General features: G+C 43.2%; 1 protein-coding gene across 2 annotated transcripts in view; it reads left to right on the plus strand.

Annotated features, from left to right (window-relative positions):
• The window catches only part of UNC5A (unc-5 netrin receptor A), an 841139-nt gene that overhangs the window by 500713 nt on the left and 319662 nt on the right, over positions 1–20764 (plus strand). For both annotated transcript variants that reach the window (XM_085618304.1, XM_085618305.1), the window contains exon 3: positions 7012–7155. In XM_085618304.1, the coding sequence (XP_085474430.1) occupies positions 7012–7155 (144 nt within the window). The remainder of the gene's footprint in view (positions 1–7011; positions 7156–20764) is intronic.

Raw genomic sequence — 20764 nt, forward strand, 5'->3', positions numbered from 1 at the left:
GCTGCCCTCCTCTCCATTTCTGTGCCAGGGAGTCCTTCTCCCACCACCTCTCTCCCCACAAATCTCCTTCATACCCTCCTGCATCTCTGCGGCCCCCCCCCACACCGGCCTCTGGGCAGGCCCCCTGCCGTCTCTCGCTCTCTCCATGCTCTCTTCTCTTCGTGTGTCTCGGTCACCACCTTGCAGTGTATTGTATGTAGCGTTTCTACAGCGCTTTCCTGACCCTTGATGTTTACTCCTCTTTGTGACCCTCTACCCCCTAACTCCCCCTTCCTCATCCTCCTCCTTCCCTCGACCACTACTGCCCCCCCCGTTTTCATTCTCACGCCCTGTCCCTGATTTCGTCTCATACCGAGTTTTCCTTTCAACTTCATGCATCCTCGGGTGTCTCTCTCTCTAAATCTCTCTCTCTCTAAATCTCACACTCTCTCTCTCAAAATCTCTCTCTAAATCTATCTCTCTCTCTCTCTCTAAATCTCTCTCTCTCTCTCTAAATCCCTCTCTCTCTCTAAATCTCTCTCACTCTAAATCTCTTTCTCTCTCTCTCTAAATCTCTCTCTCTCTCTAAATCTGTCTTTAAATCTCCCTTTCTCTCTCTCTAAATCTCTCTCTCTCTAAATCTCTCTCTCTCTAAATCTCTCACTCGCTCTAAATCTCTCTCTCTAAATCTCTCTACATATCTCTCTCTAAATCTCTCTCTCTGAATCTCTCTCTAAATCTCTGAATCTCTCTCTAAATCTTTCTCTCTCTCTCTAAATCTCTCTCTCTCTAAATCTCTCTCTCTCTAAATCTCTCACTCGCTCTAAATCTCTCTCTCTCTAAATCTCTCTAAATATCTCTCTCTAAATCTCTCTCTCTGAATCTCTCTCTCTCTCTCTCTCTCTCTCTGACTCTCTCTCTAAATCTCTCTCTCTCTCTCTCTAAATCTCTCTCTCTCTAAATCTCTCTCTCTCTAAATCTCTATCTCTAAATCTCTCTCTCTCTCTCTCTCTCTCTCTAAATCTCTCTCTCAAAATCTCTATCTCTCTAAATCTCTCTCTCTAAATATCACTCTTTAAATCTCTCTCTAAATATCTCTCTCTCGCTCTCTCTCTCTCTAAATCTCTCTCTCTAAATCTCTCTCTAAATCTCGCACTTTCTAAATCTCTCTCTGTAAATATCTCTCTCTCTCTCTAAATCTCTCTCTAAATCTCTCTCTAAATCTCTCTCTCTCTCTCTCTAAATCTCTCTCTCTCTCTGTAAATCTCTCTCTCTCTCTAAATCTCTCTCTCGCTCTCTAAATCTCTCTCTCTCTCTAAATCCCTCTCTCTAAATCTCTCTAAATCTCTCTAAATCTCTCTCTAAATCTCTCTCTCTCTCTAAATCTCTATCTCTAAATCTCTCTCTCCAAATCTCTCTCTCTCTCTCTAAATCTCTCTCTTGAAATCTCTCTCTCTAAATCTCTCTCTCTAAATCTCACTCTTTAAACTCTCTCTCTAAATCTCTCTCTCTCTCTCTAAATCTCTCTCTCTAAATCTCTCTCTCTCTAAATCTCTCTAAATCTCTCTCTCTAAATATACCTCTTTAAATCTCTCTCTAAATATCTCTCTCTCGCTCTCTCTGTCTCTAAATCACTCTCTCGAAATCTCTCTCGAAATCTCTCTCTTTCTAAATCTCTCTCTCTAAATCTCTCTCTGTAAATATCTCTCTCTCTCTAAATCTCTCTCTAAATCTCTCTCTCTCTCTAAATCTCTCTCTCTCTAAATCTCTCTCTCTAAATCTCTCTCTCTCTCTAAATCTCTCTCTCTCTCACTCTGGTCGGTTGACATGCTAGCTGTCTATTTGGGAGTAGGACGTAGCTGATACTCAACAGTTACTATGTAAACAAGCATTGGCATAGCCAATAGGTCTCGCTTTTGGGACCTTATAAGTATTTAGTTATTCAGCACAATATCCTTGGTGCAACAAGATCAACCGCTGCATGGCTAAACACTTATAAGGTCCCCAAGGCGAGACCTATTGGCTATGCCAATGCTTGTTCTATAAGTAATAGCATGGGAGGGACACTGAGGTATTGACTATTATGTTTCATTTTGCTTTGAGTATCTATCCCACATCAATTCTCTATGTATGCTTTGCAGTGCTTAACTCCACTACCCTGAGTGTCAAGTGCTAAAGGGGTGTACGTGTTGCTTGTTTTTGTGCTCAACAGAGGGGTTTAGCCCCGGGACGCCAGCAGTAAAAGGCTCTGTTCGTAATAGCTCAAACTCAATTGTCTCTGTCTCCGCTGGGACTCTTTAAAAAATTACCACACTGGGGCTTCAGTAATTCCAAGTGACTTTATTACAGTGGTACTGCAATCAATTACATATAGTCCCCAAAGGTTGGGATGGCATGTGGAAACTGATGTTAACAAATTGATTGATTTCCACATGTCATTCCAGGCCTTTATCCTTGGATCACAAAATATCTTAATAATACCAAGTTGGGCGGAAACACCCGTTTTCATCTAAATAATAGCTAAGAGATCAATTACAACGAGGGCCTAAATAGGCAAACTGGAAGCTGATAGTCAGGGAGACTTTCAAATTCCCAATCAAATGTTCTTTCCTCCTTGTGATCAAATAACTCAGTGATAAAGTGAAGGTAGAGAGTATGGAGTGAATGCTCAGAAAGTGACCATTGAGTGCAACCCATCATGACTCGCTCCCTCAAGACATGGACCTCCGAACTCAAAGTAAGTGAAATGCGAACTTCCAAAGTTGCCAGCTGTCAGTCCACCCTCTGCACTCTCTCTAGTAAAAAAAATTAGGGAAGAAGGTCTGTGCCCAAATTTGCGCTTTTCCTTCAAGTCCAGTCTGATGTGCCTCTTTTTCTAGGACCAAAGCCATCCCGCTAGCAAGAAAATCCTAACAGGAGGTTTTCTGGCAACTCTGATTGCAGCCATTTCTGAAATGAAGGAGAAGCTGATCTCCTATGCAGAAACGAATGGTGCTGTGTTGCCAATAATCTTCATTATGATGAGTCCAAGTCTTCCTCAATCAGTCTTCTCCAAACCCCATTTCTTCTTTTGTCTTGTGGTCACTGTCTTCACACCCCAGATAGAGATATTGCTTTATTCTGTCTCATGTTTCCAACAGCTAATGACGGCTAGTGTGTCACCACAAAATGGTGGCAGGGAATATAAAATGATCGTTTTCATACCATGCGATACAGCCCAACACGGCTCAGCCCAAAAAGAGCCCAATAGAAGCCCAATGCAGCCCAGGCTGCACCACGGCCCATGCTCCACGGAGGGGCACACCTCCTTGTGGTCGGCTGCCCCCAAAAGCCCATCAGAATACAGGAAAGGGTGGGTTTTAGAAGTAGAAAGGGAAGAAAGGCTTACATTACAGATTGTATACAAAAACTAGATTCTTGACAAATATCCTAATAAGGATTATCCATCTCTGGGGGAGGGTCGCCTCAAGTAGGGATCAGGAAGACGGCGAGGTAGTCATGAAACAGGAACTGCTGCCCCAGCTGCTCTACACCTGCTGAATGTATATACAAGCTGCGGTTGTCCCAGATATGTATGTACTATAGAGCACTCTAAGACTGGCCTCACTTTCCCTTTCTAAAAACACCTCCTTTCTGCCTGACGCAGCCCCACATCCAAGCACGAGCTCTCTAATTATGACTGGAAATAGGTTCATTTTAGCAGTCGAAATGCACCCATGAGAGCTTTGTTGGATTTTAAGGCTTGCGCTTAATTAAATCCTTGCTCCAAATTTATTTATATATCTGTACGATGATTATTGATTGATTTTACCAGTTGATTATACTTTTGATTGAAATGTGCCTCTATCTACTTCCATTTCCCTGCTTGCGCTGTCACTTTTCCAGGATTTCTCTGCGTCTCCTGTCTCCCCTCTTTCTCTCGCTCTCTTTCAAACACACTATTTTTTTCTCATTCTCTCTCTCCCTTCGTCTCTCTCTCCCCACACGCAAACTCCATATTTCTCTGTCTCTCACTCTTTTTTGGCACTCTTTCACTGTTTTTCTCACCCACTTCTTCCTCCCGTGTCTCTTATCTATCTATCTATCTATCTATCTATCTATCTATCTATCTATCTATCTATCTATCTATCTATCTATCTATCTATCTATCTATCTATCTATCTATCTATCTATCTATCTATCTATCTATCTATCTATCTATCTATCTATCTATCTATCTATCTATCTCTCTCTCTCTCTATCTATCTATCTATCTATCTATCTATCTATTCTATCTTCCTATCTAGTTCAACAACCAACCCCCTCCCCCTTCCTCCCTACCCTGACATTGTTCCAGCTCCTCTTTTTCTCTTTTTTTCCGTTTTGCTCCTGGGCATGATGCACTCTAGCGTGTAAACATTGCACATTTTAACAGTTTAGATCCCAAACGACCTCGGATTTGCTTTGAATGACTAGGCTGAGCGTCGTGGGGATGGAGGGGGGGGGGGGTGTTAGGGGGGTAGGGATGGACGGGTTCGTGGGGAGCAGGAGCACAAAGAGTTCCCAGGACCCAGACCAACCCCTCTCTAAGAGAACAAGGTCCCCCTTTCTCACAGTGAGCAACTGGGTCTCCGCAGCTTGATGCCTGACACTACCCTAACAGTCCAGAAAACCCCGCGGTACCCACCGGATCCGCCTCCCCCCCACGGTCACCGCGACCAGAGCATCCCAGGCCGGGCCACTGAAGCGTAGTGAGGGCCTGGGGCCAGAGCACAAAGACATCGCAGTGACACAAGGGACGTGTCCGCAGCTTTTACACAGGGGAACCAGCAAATCACAGCCGCGAAGAGGCTGCTGGGAGTTGGGCCAAGACAAGAAACTAGCAAGGCTTGCGGAGCCGAGCATGAGAAAGAGATGCGAGAAACTGGGGCCGGAGAAAAGCCCCCTGGAAACGACCAACACCAAAAGAGAGGGCAGGGCAGAGAGGAAGGAGCTCTGGCGCGGATCACACATAGGAGTGTATGCTAGAATATTGTATACATAAATATTATCTGACATAAATAAGGAATCCTTAATATTTTACAACAGTAGGTGAGATTTCCCATTATTACCACCAAGTTGCATAAGATGGTTTGCATAAGATATTTAGGACATATTCTTTTTTTTTTTTTCAACAAGTTTTATTACACATTTTTTTATTAAAAAAAAGATACAGGAACACATTAGGACATATTCTGACACCAATAAGCTGGTACCACATCTGTATATGAATTCTCCCTTTGGGTCATTTACCTCAAAGTGTGGATAAAAGAAATCCCCCAAAGTGTAACATAATGAATAATATGGCGGAGAATGTACATTATATAAAGCACTGAGACGCCATTGGCTAAAGTCCTTCTTTTGTAAAATATGGAAAAAACAGTTGTAAAGACTCTTTGAGGATGTGTAAAAATACAAAGATTGATAATGTTCAGCTCTCCGCGTAATTACACATGAAAACCCGGGAAGTGATGCGAGAGAGTGACACCAAAATGGTATTGCCAATACTTGAGGTTTCATTGAGGCAATCTCACTTTTGTATGCGGGGAATGCAATTATGGTCTGTTACGAGAGAGAAGAATATCTATAACAGATGGCATTGTCAGAAAATAGAAAAAATTCTGACAAATTTCATCAACTTTGGCTGGTTTTACAGCAAGATGGTCTTCTTCAAATTGTAGTCTGTATATGTGCAACGTTAACCACCTTAAGGATCAAATACACTTTTTCTACCTTTTTGTTCAAAGTTAAGATGCCTGAAATCTTTTATTTGCAGGGAATACCGCCACGATACGCTATGGCCCTAGGGGGGAAATGGCTGGTCCTTTCTCAATAGTAAAGGGTGTCAGCCAGGGTAGACACTTGGCTCCCACTTCATTTAATATCTGTATTAATGATCTGGGACCCTTAAACGTCTAAACAGGGATTGCCCATTTGCAAAGGGGAGCCTTTAAGCCATTTTTCTTTAGGACAAAATTGTGGCCCACTCGAAATGGTCTATTAAATCACTAATCTCTGAAAGATCTTTTAAATTTTAAGGGCTTGCGCATATCTACAAAATACGTCTGAATTTAGCCTTGAATGAATGGCTGACTGGCCGTATGATAATGTCACTTGAATAAAAGTCTATGATTAAACAAAAATGATTAAGTCTATGATTAAACAAAAATGCATCTTAATAAGATAGTTGCAGTGGAGATCATAATATGTAATTTTTCTCTGGGATCTTCATCTCTTTGTCATAAAATGTTTGTGGGGAGAGAGAAATATCTATACCAGATGGCATCGTCAGAAATACGACGTTATGCCGATTTCCATCCAGGTATTGCACCTTTGGCTGGTTTTACATGAAGTCAGACAAATTCTAGGCAATGTATGTGCGACATAAACCACTGTAAACGTGAAATTAACTTTATCTTGACCTGGCCTTTTAATCACGGTTAAGACATTTTTGGGTGAAACCTGATTGGAGAGGTTGAATGTAAGATTAAGAAAAACGCTTTATTCATATGCAAAAAATGGATGCTAGTTTTGTATTGCAAACTTTATCTGCAGGATTGGCTGCAGAGAAGAAGATTTCAGCAGCTAATCTAAGACGCACAATCCATTGGTTTTATAATTGGTCCTATACAGATTTTTTTGTAACCAATTAATTGTTGTGCTTTTTATATCTAGTTTTATTGGTGTACACTTGCACTTTTTGGTATGGAGTTGTGATACTACTGACTGTATTATTTTATACATATTTATGTATTATGGAAAATCAGTACATCTGACAAAAATATGATGATGACAATAAACTTTCATTATAAGCATAATGCTCTTGCTAAACTGTATTGTTGTTCCTTATTATATGAATTTGATGATGAATGATGAGTTTTTAATCACTGGGGCTATGTAATAGTGAGCATATTTTAAGATCCATCGATTACGTGGTGTTGTTTTATGGAATTAATCTTGCAGCATAATATCATTTGAGCCTTGTCTCAATTATCTCCTATCACTGCCTTGTAGGTTTGCCGGTGATGTCGGTGAGAATTGAGATCTCGCGGCAGCAGGTGGAAAAGATCTTTGGGCTAGAAGAGTACTGGTGCCAGTGTGTGGCCTGGAGCTCCTCGGGGACAACTAAGAGCCAGAAGGCCTACATCCGCATTGCATGTGAGTAGGATGTGAGCAGTGGTTGTGAGAACTGAATGTGAATGCTGAGTGTGAGTTTGGGGGAGAATCACTCATATACTTACTGATCTCCCTGACCTCTGTCTCAGTCATGCACACTGTATAAGGCAGAGGTCTTCAATCTTTTTTGCCCTGAGCCCCCTCAAAGTAAAATTTTATGAAGTTGGAGACCCCCTAAAAATATTTGGTGTAAGGATTGGGGGAGCGGGAGGGGCAAGGCTGTGCGGAAGTCATCTCATGGATCATTTTTATGTAGCTCATAATCCACAATAAATGTAAAGTTTAAAATAGGGCAAATTCATAATAGGACAAATAGGGCAAATTCATCGATCAAAAATGGAAATTGGCAAAAAAAACAGTGCTCCCCATAATTATGAGTGTTGTGAGTTCCTTGCACTCCCGGGCTTCAATGCAACTGTAATAGGCGTGGCCCTGAGTATCACCCTATCTGCTATTTGTCTGTTTCACCCCTTCCCCCACTATGCCTTGTCACTTCAATCTTGAAAGAAGCTCTCTGTCCCTTTTGTTTTTTTTTGTTTTATATAGCGCAGATTCAGCCTAAGGGCATTGGAACACGTTACATGAGAGGGTAGTGGGGAGTAAGAATAATTTTTAAAAATCCAAACAAAAACCACAAATAAAAAAAGTTCTTCTGATGATGACTTGTATTTTTACAATTATAGAGATTTCATAAAAAATTTAGAACAATATGTCATATATTATATTGTATAAGTTGGGACAACATCACCTAGTATGAAAAGATCATATGACAGATATAAGTCAAGCTAGATTATTTCAAATTATATATAAAATATAACATGCACAGTGAAGATGCCAGCACATATTTTGCGGTTGTACTGCTGCACCTTCAGGTCCTATATATAACTTAAAATCATCTTGCTTGATTTATATCTGTTATATGATGTTTTCATACTAAATGATATTATCTGACCCTATACAATTTTATATATATGGCATACTGCTCTAAATTTTGAATAAACTCTCTATAATGTTAAAAATACAAGTTAACAACAAACATTTTATTTGTACTTGTGGTTTTTGTTTAGATGGTGTTTTTTTTATCCTAAGTCCCCTCTAGCCTTCAGTGTTAAATGAAGCGTGTATGTCAGATGGATAGCTGACTTTGTGGGAGAGTGCACAGGGCCATTACCCTTGGATTATCAACAATATTATGTACACTTTACATGAGCACCAGCTACATTACACAAGGTCAGATTCATTTTTCTCTCATTTGCCCAGAATCAAAGAATGTTGAGCTGATGCTGGGAGCTGAACCTGGTTTCCCAGGTCCAAATGTAGTAGCTCTCACCATAAGGCCACATTTCCTCACTTTTAGAAAAAAAATATGCCCTACGTGTTTCCCCCCTCTTTTGTGAAGCAAAGGTGTTATGCTCTCCAACCTAGGCCCAAGAAACATAGCAAACTTTTACCTACATTTGTTCTACCTTGCTCTGCATAATGGCTCTAGCACTGACCTTTTACCCAATTAAGTGCTAAATAAAGGTCTTTTGATTTACTTGAAACTAGCCTAATTTATTATGTATGAGGATTCTTGGTAAAATCCCCTGCACATGACATACATAACAGGATTAACATACTCTGTACGAAAGTCATGGCTATCTTCATCCTAGAGCGACAGAACTGCTTTGCATAATTGCAATTATTGATTTAGGCTCATTTACATAATCGTACTTACAACATATTGATTGTGGTAGAAACCCTGAGGCTATCCTTGTGGTATAAAATAACGGGACCTTCACTAGATAACTAGAGGAAACTCTTCCACGCTGACACAAAACACTGAGGACCTGGCACGCTGAAGCTTCAACACGCAGCGGTCTGACATCCCTTGCGGGGTGTCCAACTCGTGACCAAGACAGGGTCCTTCTTTCCCTCCTATCAGGTAATGGGGTTGGCTCTTTCCTAGGGGATTCTTTGTTTTACAACCACATACATGCTAGATGTTTTAGAACCACGGTAGAATTCTACCTTTTATTTAATCTGTTGGTGCTTGTGATCTCTTACATTTGCGCCTGTCTAATGATTGTTGCAGCAAACATGCTTTATACTAGAATGATGCTGGTTCAATAAATACTTATTGAAAACATCCCCAAAGTTTAATCTCTGTATCTCTCAGATACTAAGTGAGCACGATTGACTGTGCGAAAAGTACTGTACTCTTTCCATTATTCCTGAAGGGTCAAGGGTTGTCATGTTCCATGGTTGCCAGAAACTATTCGCTCCTTGGTAAGGTTGGGGGGCTCTTAGTGGCACTTTGAGCTAGCTGGTACAAAGGCTGACATATCCTGTGGGGGTGTCCGGATTCAGTCGGGACACCAATCTCTTAGTTTAAGTGACCTACAAATTCACACAGATTCTATGTATTTTTAGGAACTAGGCGACAACGGTTCTCTTGGCCCTAATGCTACCAAGGAAAATTAACCCCCATACCCTTTTTTAGAGAAAGACAGTCATAATTGTGATGCAGTAGGTCCCTTGGACCTCTACACCCAGCGCTGCAGCACCTGCTTTATTAATAATAGCTACTGCCGCGCGAAGTAGGCTGTTTTTCTGCCCTTTGTTAAAAGCATGGCCTCCGATCTTGCCCCATTTCTGCCGCAGGCATTTCTGTGATGCCAAAACTAAAGTGTCTCTTTTTTGCTTCCATTTTTTCTTCCCCTGGACCGTTGGTCCGAGGCTCAATGCAAAACTGGCACAGCCAGTGTGCAGTGGACCCTCAGGAAAGCGAGGAAGGATAGTAAAAAAGCCATAACTGGGGTTTAGTCAAGATGGAGGGCGGCGTTGGCGCGATGGGCGGGGGCTGAGGGTACGCTCCGGGTGCAATTGGCCCTTCGGAGGGACGATGAGAAGGCACTAGCGACGGCCCGGGCATGGGAAGCGTTGGTGGTGGAACTTCAGGGGTTGATGTCTGATGCTGGGGAAGGGGAGAGCACATCTGACAGGCAGGAGGTAGCGGGGAGTAGAAGGGGAATGGCGGTAGGCCCTGGCCGCCCGCACCTTGGCTCGGCATGAGGGAAGGCTCTGTTTGCTCAGGGAGAGGTTGGGCTCCTGTATCTTATTTATTAGGGAGGAGGGGCACATCGGAAGAGGGGTAGGGTACGGGGGCACACTGACATGGGGCGGGGGAGGGGGGGGTAGGGGACTGGGCGGGAAGGTTGTTCCTTCTCCTGGATAATTGGTCTTGATGTCAACTGTGTGGTACTTCCTGGACGGGTGGAGGCAGGGGGATGTTTGTTGAGTTGTTGATTTGGAAAACAATAAAAAACGTTTCAACAAAAAAAAAACTGGGGTTTAGTCAAGGCCACTACGATTATGCAATTTGGCAGCCACTGTCTTTTCTGCATAATCATGGATTTGCCATATTTGCCACATAACCCATCATCTGCTGTAAAGTAGTGTCTAGCTCAAATGGATCAAAAGTTACAAAAACACGGCGACATGTTTCAGCACAGTACCTTCTCAAAGATTAACTGGCCATCTTTCTCTTGCTTATTGCTATATTTGGGTGTTCCATTGGTACTAATGAGGTGAAACCTATGCCAGATAGTGTTAATAAATGTAAAGATGGCAAAATAATGAAGTAAAACTATCACAAAATATGCCGCATTACGCAGCATAATTTGCCTTTTCTTGCCACATAATTTAGTCAACCCAGACACACGATTCGGTCCTATCCTGCCACATAATTCCAGTGCCCTGAGTTTCGCTGGCCCCTTATATCGCTCAACCCTGTGCAATTGGTTAGGCACCAAACATAAAGGCTTCTTGGGAGCTACTACATGCTTTAACTGATGGAGCGACTTGTAGCTCCATCAAGACAATATTTATTCTTCTTCAGCGGTAATTCAAGGGTGTTACCAGTTTAGTTCTGGAGTGTGTCCTTTTAGTGGGCACCAATAAAAATGCTTCTACGTATACTGTAATTATTACTAAAATATATACATAGAAATGTATATTATATTGTCACTGCACAAGCTTGGAACAACCTCCCTCTTGTAATCCGTACAGAAGCCAATCTTTTAATATTTGGGAAGTCACTAAAACACTTTTATTTCAATCCCAAGTCTCCCTCAGTCACACCACTGTGTGTGATTATCACTTTAGTGCCTGGTCATCTTCGGGTAACTGCGCCTTTATAAATCAAAACACATATAGATGATTTAAATATGCGCAGTGCTTTTTGCCACTGACTGGGACCTTGTAGCAATATAAATACATAAGTCAGTATTCATAATGTAAAAGAGGACATTTTCCACTGATGAGTTTAACTTGCATTCATCTTTCATTTAAAGTGTGTGTGTTTTTTCTTTTATATGCAGTTTGCTGATGGTGCAAAAAAAAGATATTGGATATTTTTATATTTTTAGCCACGTCTTTGACTACACCACGCCTCTCACCTTCTCACTGACTGTGCCCCCAGGGCACTCAGGATCACAGTTCCACACGTTGAATCTATTTCACATACTGCATATAGATGAAGACAGCCTGGAAATGTGCCACGCAAACAAGGTCGAGCTTCCAGGCCATCCTCATTTACCAGTACTTGCGTTTGCGCCCCCTGGGAATGCAGCTACGGACGGCCCCCTCGCCCACCAGCCCCACCACCTCCTCCTCTCCCCTGGAATGTGCCCCACAATTTGAAGACCTCTGCTTGAGTAAAGTTAATGGTGCTGCACATGCTTCGTTTAGGATAAAGCCCCCCTTCTTGGACGCCACATCTTCACTAGTCCATCATTTTTGTACTCCATCAAAATGTTGTGTAATTCCTGAACTTTTCACTCATTTCACAGAATTTTTATATTCCTCCATTATTGCTTTTTTGTGTAATCTACGCCTGTTAGACTGAGTTGATCGCCAAGTTCTCACTAGAAATTTGAAATTGATGTGTTGTGACAACAAGACATTTTCACCTCAAACCAGTCTCCCGCCAGTATTTTGTGATTTTTGTACGCAACCTATGCCGTGCATAGAGTTTGCATGCAAGCGACCAGCAAAGGCCCTTAATTTTTTGTAAAAAGCTGCACACATCATGTAAAGAAAAAAATTGAAATTTTCCCACCGCTAGTGTGAACCTTGTATGTATGGGTCCTTGGGGTGGGTGGGAAGGACACCAATGTTGATTAGAGACATGTATAGCTGGTCAGAGCTAACAAAGTAAACACAATTGGGTGATGGACAGTGCTGAAACTTTTCAGACACTCACCCCCAGTCACCATTAAATCTGGGTTGAATCCATCATCGTTCCTTTGCTCACTTCGTCACCCCACTTCAGACGCAGCCATATGCAAATCAGTCTTGACCCTGCTCCTCATGGGAACAGTCCAGACCGAGCTGCCAAGCCAGCTCTTCCCTGGACCGGAAACAAGCATCCTGGGACCAGTTTCGGGGTAACACCCATCATCAGCCAGGCTAGCTCGAATCCAGTGGCAAACTGAGCAGGATACCCATGTCAGAGCTAACAAAGTGCCTATGACGGTTCACTTTAAAAATCCTGGTTTGACCTGCCTGAAACACTGAACAGCAAAAAATGAATTCAGTTGTGGTCTGTTTATTTGTTCTTCAGATAAACAAGTCTGCTCCCAAATCAGAATGAAGCAACTGTTTGGTATGTACTTAGCAGGCTTTGATGCCGCACTCAGCATTGAATATGAATAATTTATAGCACAATTTAGTTAAGAGATTTGTCAGATTTTGTGCTTAGAAATGCCACCCCTCTGAATAATGATAGTAACTTCAGTCATGATGAAGTAATCTGCTGAGGGTGGAAAGGAACACTAGTTGGAGACAGGAGACAATTCCACGCCGACAGAGGCATTTACCTAATTTACCCGAAGGCCCAGGTGCAAGAACCGAATATATTTAATGTTGGAAGCACTTACTGACGAAGGAAGGGAAGGTGTTGATGTCAGGTGAACATTTGCTGCTGAAATGTATTACACTGCTATGAAACATCAAGACTGCGGTAGCACACACTATTTTAAAAAACAAGCTATTATCATAGCCATAAAGGCTTCTTTGGAGAAATATTGATACTCTGTCATTCTGGAATTACACTGTGTTTTACAGGACATCATTAACGACTGCTGAGTCAGCAGATCTTGCCTGTGTAGCCATCATTCTATGAACTTCCAAGGGGCTCCGAACAGGTGCTTTGAGTGTCAAAGCCTGTGGATTATTTACCACTGGTGAATCCTTGGGGAGACGATGGGCGGGGGAAGGGTCAGTGGAAGGATGGCCTGCCTTGGAGCTGAAAGGCCTGGATTTGGATCCCGGTATCTATCCCAACCTCTTCAAAATGTGTGATCCATGGGAAAAACGTGTTTACCTTCACCTCGGTGTGTTGTCAGTGTGCAACTGGCAAGAAATGTAGTTATACCAGAAAGCTTCAAACTGGCGGATGTAAACTGATCGGACAAGTGGGCTATTACCGAGAGGTGCATTTATTTTTACCCTGGGGAATAGAGACACACAGTGGCGGCTGGTCTTTGAAGGTGGTGGGGGGCGGGTCACACGAGCGGGGGAGGACGGACTGAAATTAAAATGAAAATATACACTTACCTGTCGTCGCCTTTTCTCAGTCTTCTTACCCGCTTCCAGGGCAGGAAGTAGGAAGCAGGATGCAAAGGGTCCAGCGCACTTGGAGTGGGCAAACCACTCCTACCCTGTCCTGCCCTGTGAGCAGAGCAACCCGGCCGCTACCCAGCTGAGCAAGGGGAAAAATAAAATAATAATAACAATGAGTTATCATTTTATTTTTCCCTTTTCAACCTGCTTGGTGAGGCGACGCTCCTTCGCCTTAGTGGAGGAGCCGCCCCTGGAGACACATATGCTGAAAACAGTGCTGTGGTTTTAGTAAAATAAAAGAGAACGGCACAGAGCAACTCTATAATGAATCATCAGTGGCATCTTTTGTCACCCATGTTCTGGGTGGGGGTAGGTGTCAAATAACCATTATAAACCCTTCCCCATTTCTGATAATGGATCACACGTTAGATACTTCTACACTTTCGGGAGACCAGGCTGCCGACAGTATGCTGGTAATCAGGTATTTGATTGCATTTTTAAAAGGGTAGCTGATTGTAACTGCTATGGTATACTAAGACAGTATTGTGTGGTGTGGTATAGTGTATCATGTTATATAATTTGCTTCCGGCATTTGATTGACATACTTGTACCATTCATATAGCCGGCTAGCGATTTTGTAATGTTAGAGGATGGTGAGGATAATGTTAGAGGAAAAGAAGGGAGATGAGCAGTAGAGGAAAAGTGAGGGAGGGAATAAGAAGGCAACAATTGGAAAAGTGCAAGCGGGAACAGTCATAAATTTAGATTTAAGGTTTAAGATTTAGATTGAAGTATTCCTTGTTTAATTAATTATTAATGTAATTATTTAAGCATTTAGATTTAAATTTAGATGTAAGCATTCCGGCTAAAAGAAAGGGAGAGGTGATAAAGGAAAGAGGAGAAACACAGTTAAAAAAACAGAGTAAAGAGAAAGGTGAATGTAGAGTGTCACAAGAGGAAAGGAAAATAAGAAAGTAGATTAGAAGTTAGAGAACAGAGGTATGGTAGAGAGCTAGAAGTGAACTAATAATAAATCTGTTTGAAAAAATACTGGCCAGGTGATCATGTCGGAGATATTTTCTTGTGAAGTTGGTCGCTTGGGAAACGGTGTCCCAGAGGGCCGCGCGGGACACATGTCCTCCATGAAGCCACTCCGACTCGACAGACCAGGGCTCGACCAATAATTCAGCGAACATGCTCCCTTGTCCGTGCCGAAACGGCGCATTAGGCCCAGGCGCCAGGAACGGCCTGCTGCCGGTGCCAGACAGGCCCCCTGCCTCGGAGCGCTAGAGTTGGTGCTCACAAGGGCAGGTCGTGCCGTGCCTGCCTGCCTCGGTGAAGCTGTGCCAGGGGTAATGAGGTGGGTCGCCGTGGCTCCGCGGGCCCTGCACCAGCAGCCAGAGCCTGGCAGAGGCTAATGGCGGCGAGGCCTTCCCGCGCGGAGGGAGCCGGGGGCTCTGGTACAGCGAGCAGGCGACGGGGAGGGGCCGCCCCGGGCCCAGCTCCTGCCATCTCTCATTATCGGCGCGCGCTCATATGTGTCAACAGGGCACCGTGTTATTTATACATTAGATTTGGAGCTAATCTAACCCGAAAAGAGTGTTCAGGGTCCTTTGTGGCTGGAGGAGCTGTGGGAAGGGAGTCGAGTGTCACGGGAAAGTAGGAAGTAGAAATAGTAGCGAGAAAGAAACAGAGAGAATGGAGAGTGATACAGACGACGTGGAAGAGGGAGGCAAAAAAATATACATTAAAAAGAGAGAGAGAGAGAGACAAAGACTATACATTGAAGAGAGAGACAAAGAATTTACGTTAAAGAGAGAGAGGCAAATAATATACATTAAAGAGAGAGAAATAAAGAATATACATTAAAGACAGTGAGAGAGAGAGAGAGAGACGGCGAGGGCTGGATAGGGAAGTAAACAAGGGAAGACAGTAACTGGGAGCCAGAGTAGGTGGTGGCAGCCAGAGCGCTCCCACTGACGTGTGTGCAATCAGAAGGCTTTAACGTGAAGCCACCCTCTGAGGTGTTAAACTAACCTCTATCAAGTTTATAACCAAAGAACCAGCCATGTTCAGCCAGAGCCAGAAAATCTTGTCAAGGTGCGTAGATGTGGAGTTAAGAATAATTTATCCATACCTCCCGGGATATAGTTGATTAGTGGTAGTCAATATTCTGGATTCAATATTTTTTTAGATCAACGCCCTAGTGTAGCAGGTGTCTCATGGGCCCTAGTGCAAAGAGCAAAATGTCCCCCCGGCTGCTGGTATAATCAGACTTGACGGGGCCCCTCAGGCTCTGCGCCCTGGTGCACTGCACTTGCTGCACCAATGGGTCGATGTGAAAAACTCAATATTTTGACATAGAGCTCCATGACTGCTCTGCTTCTATACGTCGGTGGTATGCGTGAGCTAGTGTCATCCTTAGCCTTCTCATTTGCAGGGGCGTAGGTACCATTGGTGCAGCTGGTACAGTGGCACAGCGGCCCAGTGAACCCTGATAATACTGTATTTTAATACCCCAACAGCGGTCAGAGGAGCCATTTTCCTTGCTTGCACCATGGCTCATGAAATCATTGCTGCGCTACTGCTTTTTTTAGAGGAGAGGAGATGAAATCAGCTTCTTACATAGGATTTCTACGCGGAAGACATTGGTGTGTTCAGTTATTGAAGCATGCATTCAGCGTGTTCTTTTTGTGATGACTCAAAGAGCAATTGCTGAAGCTCTCAAAGAAATGCGCTCTTTTCATACAGTAAGAGCAATCTTCAACTTCAAGGGCTCTTGTCACATCACTAAATGAAGGCCATCCCTACCTTTGTCATTAATCAAAGAATTAGCTGGCTTCCAAGCCTTGTACCCGACACACAATGCACTCTATAGCTTGGCACCAGACGGCTTATGCTACCAGCTGCCTGAACATCTATGGGCAACCTACCTAAATCTGCCAAGGCACGTAAAACGAGATACGAGGATTTCGATGAACGATCCCTGAAAAATCAGCTGGCTTTACTCACTCTACTCATTCTTGATCCAGAAACATGAATTTCTGAAAAGACTTTTAAATTGGCCTGCGGCTCTCTGTGGACTTAAGTGAACTTTGGTCAGTGAATTGTGATCTGGTCCAAGGACTTTTACTTCCCCCTGCATTTGCACCGATTACTGCCACCACCCACGCCTCAATCAGTGCTCCAGCATGGCCTTGTAACGTAGGGCGCAAAAGGCATCCTGCATGCAAACAGAAATAAATGCATATTTATTACTTTCTTAAATGAGACCTCTTAAAATGATTTCATGTTATAAAAGGGTCTTAATCTTTGACCCACGTTTTAGAGTGAACTCACAAAATGTTGTAAAACATCTGGGGTAAAAGTAGACCTTAAGAGGCACCATAGAAAGTTGATGTTAGAAGCACTTGTCTGATGGAGAAAACTGGGAGCAGCCAGGGGATTCCAGCATCTCAGGAAGGATCCAGGCCCGATGACCGATCAGATGCACAAATTATCTTCGTGCAGTGTGTGAGTGGTGGCGGTGTCAGTAGGCACAGAAAGAAGGAACAACTGGGACTACTTCATTGCCCCCCTATTGCCCCTTTAAGCCAACCCCATGCTCCCCTCTGCTTGTTTCCCAAGGAGGTGGCTAGCCCTTAAAAATGCTTTTTCAGATATGGAGCCATCATTGTTCTCTCCTTTTTATCCTTTATGAGATTGAACTTTGGGTTCAGACATGTTGATGCTGCTTTCAAATGGGGCAGAGTCCTTTTTTGGGGACTTTACTCTGAATATAGTGTTTTTACATTGATTGGTCGATCCTCTCTGAAGCTGTCCAGCAGAATGTTTCTAGGAGAGACAGCCGAGGTCCTTACAGAGCCTTCTGTGCATCACTTACCCAAGATCCTGCTTTCCTGCTCTCCTTGCCCAGGTCGCCTTTAGAGTGGATGACTCTCGTTGACAGAGACAGGATGGAATCAAGTGGACTGACACCCGAAGGAAAGGTCCTGCTAGGGAAAAGTGTAGAGAGAAGAGTTCTCTTGGGTATAGTAAACCACCCTCACCTCAGCTATACCATATTCTGCCATACATCTATCGGTCACTCATATTACCAATTAAAAATTGTGAACAACTCACAGTGTACAACCAAACTCAACCTAAATAGTGGATCACCCAAGTCAACAACCGTATAAAACTCAAAGATAAAGAAACAAAATCAGTTAAAAATTATTATCACAATTTATTCACAAGGATATGAACACATATCTATATCCCAAAACTAAATCAGTGAATGCAATCAACATAAAAAATACATAAACATACAATTAAATTTTTTTTTTCAGAGAGCAAAAGTATAATGTGAAATCAATATATTCATCACAGAATGGTATAATTCCAGTGTAAATCAATGTATACGTATCATAGGTCTATTCGTTTCATAATAAATCGTCATATGAAACAGTTACTGGATTTTAGACCAATTCTGAATTGCACAGGCGTCGACGCGTTTCGGTGGTAAATTCTTATTTAGGATCCACCTTCATCAGGACAAGAATAATAAAATCTCTCTAATTTTTCTAAAATAGCTTAAAATAACCCCCACTATGGGTTCAGTCCAATCAGGGCAACAGACTTATTGTTAAATTCTGTTGTTCAATATGTTCCTGGTGAAATGCTTTGATATCACGTTTTGTTCGGACTAGAAGATCCTCAATAGTAGAGTATATAAAAAAACACTATATATGTAGGTTCAACTCATTAGTTCCGAGAAATCCGCAGGGATATTGCAGGATTTATATTGATCGATGGAGTCTTCTCATGGAAGCATATATCAAAATCCACCTTCGTAGTACGTTGTGGCCAGATCCCACCAAATACCGCTGCGTTGTCCCGTGCGTCTAGTAACCGGGTAAAACTGCTAGGGAAAAGTCCAGGTGTCACCTGCTTAATAACTGGAGAAGCATAGCCCTTTGCTTGGACTCACCTGAGAAGGTCCATGGGAGACAAGGCCTCCGCAGGCAGAGCTCCTGAGCTCAACCGTCTTTTTCTGAATAATTACCCTGTCACAAGTTTAAAGCCATGAAAGTTTGCACCAAGCACATCGAAAGGTGCAAAACTCAAGGGCACAACACTGAGCTGGTAGTGGATGGAATATCCTATTACTGTCAAGGAACTTAGCACACAACAGCCTGATTGTTGTGCTGGAGCTGCCGAGAAGCGTGAGCAGGAGGATCCAGAAATAACTACACCAGGCACCTGATTCTCTCTGGAAATAAGTCCCCAAATCAAACGTTCTGCTAAAGAACCCAGACTCTACCCTCACCTTTCCTGCCCTGGCCTTCAAAGACTATCTGGCTATCTGTCATGCATCAAGGCGTGACCTAGAACCCGGGCTCCTGCTGCTCAAGTATACAAGGCTATATCCACAAAAGGCAGCCTGCACTTATAAATACCTACTAATACAGAGAGCCAGGGGAGTCATGCGTGCTCTCGTCAAGCTGGGTCTGTTGGGGCTTCAAGGAAGAGCCCAACATGACTAGGCCATATGTAGCGTGAGCTGGCTCAGTTACTTTTGTTGCAACTGGAAGTGACCCCTAGTAAGAGGACTTTCCAGCATTCCATGTCCAGGCCAGGAACATTCATTGCCTTATTTCCCATGACACTGTGCAGAATTATCCCGTCGTATCCTAGAGGCTGATCCATTTATGTGTTGTTTCCTTCCTTACTTGAACTGTGCTTAATTTGTGCCAGTGGTTGTCAGTGGTGAGCACCTGCACTTATTTTTGGGTAACCAGGACTTATTTTTCATCATCAAACTTTGACCCAGAGCAAAAGAGAGAGAAATTTAGAAAAGGTAGAAAGAAGGAGGAAGGGAAAGATTGGCAGAGAGTGACATGGGAAGAAATGAGAGGTGAATGTGAAAATAAACCTGTGAGATGGAAAGGGGGAGGTAGTGGAAGGCATAGGCATGAGGTGGGGTCAACATTAGGTACGTGGTATTTGACAAACCCACAATCAGAACCGCCACCATGGGCTCCTAAGAAAACTTTGGGGCCCTGCACTTGGAGTTTTACAAATTAAGATCTGTCTGTAACCTGCTGGGAAATTTGACCTTTCAAGGTGTCCAGTATTTTCCCTGTTTTTCTTATGGCATTAACCTCATTGCATTTAAGGAGGACGTGCAGGCAGTGGGAGAATTTGTGCTGGTTTATGTTATGTAATATTATGTTATGTTATGTTATGTTATATGACTTGTAAAGCGCGTGGCTGCCTCAGTGACTGGGCATCCCAGCGCTAGGTTCGTCAGAAAGCCACAACTGTAAAAGAGAGAACTGGGGAAAAAGAAGATGGCCAGCAGGACATTTAGATGGTGAACAACCAGATTTTCAGCGATTTCCTAAAGGACAAGTTGTTCTGGATGCATCTTAAAGGAAGAGGGAGGGCTTTCCAGAGGGCAGGGGCTTTCGGGCAAAAAGACCGCCTGCCCGTCCTTGTTTTTCTGACATGTGGCACACAGGCTAAATTATGATCAGCCGAATACAAGGACTGCGAGGGGAGGTATGGAATCAACAAATTAGATAAGATGGGAGCCCCCCTGAGAAAAGAAGATCTTATGAGTCATACACAGAGCCTGAAACTGAATATGCTTATCCACCTGGAGCCAGTGTAATTTGCGAATTACATTTGTATTTGAGCAGGATTTAGGAAGGGCAACCTTGCAGCTGAATTTTGAGCCAACTAGAGCCTTCTGATCACAGGCTTGTTTGCTCCCAAGAAATGATGTTGCAGTAGTCCAACCGGGAGAGAATAACAGCCTGAACGATGGCTTGACGAATGTGGGGATCAAAGAAACCCAGAAAGGGTTTAAGCCTACATAGCAGCCCAAAACAGGTGCATGTCACCGCTTTCGCCTGCGCTTCAAATGTTAGGACATTATCACCCCAAACGTCTAAATCTTTAACCACCGACTTGGGACATGGGGGAGTCCCAAGGGAAGAGG

This window comes from Triturus cristatus, chromosome 7, assembly GCF_964204655.1.
Source record: "Triturus cristatus chromosome 7, aTriCri1.1, whole genome shotgun sequence".
NCBI lineage: Eukaryota > Metazoa > Chordata > Amphibia > Caudata > Salamandridae > Triturus > Triturus cristatus.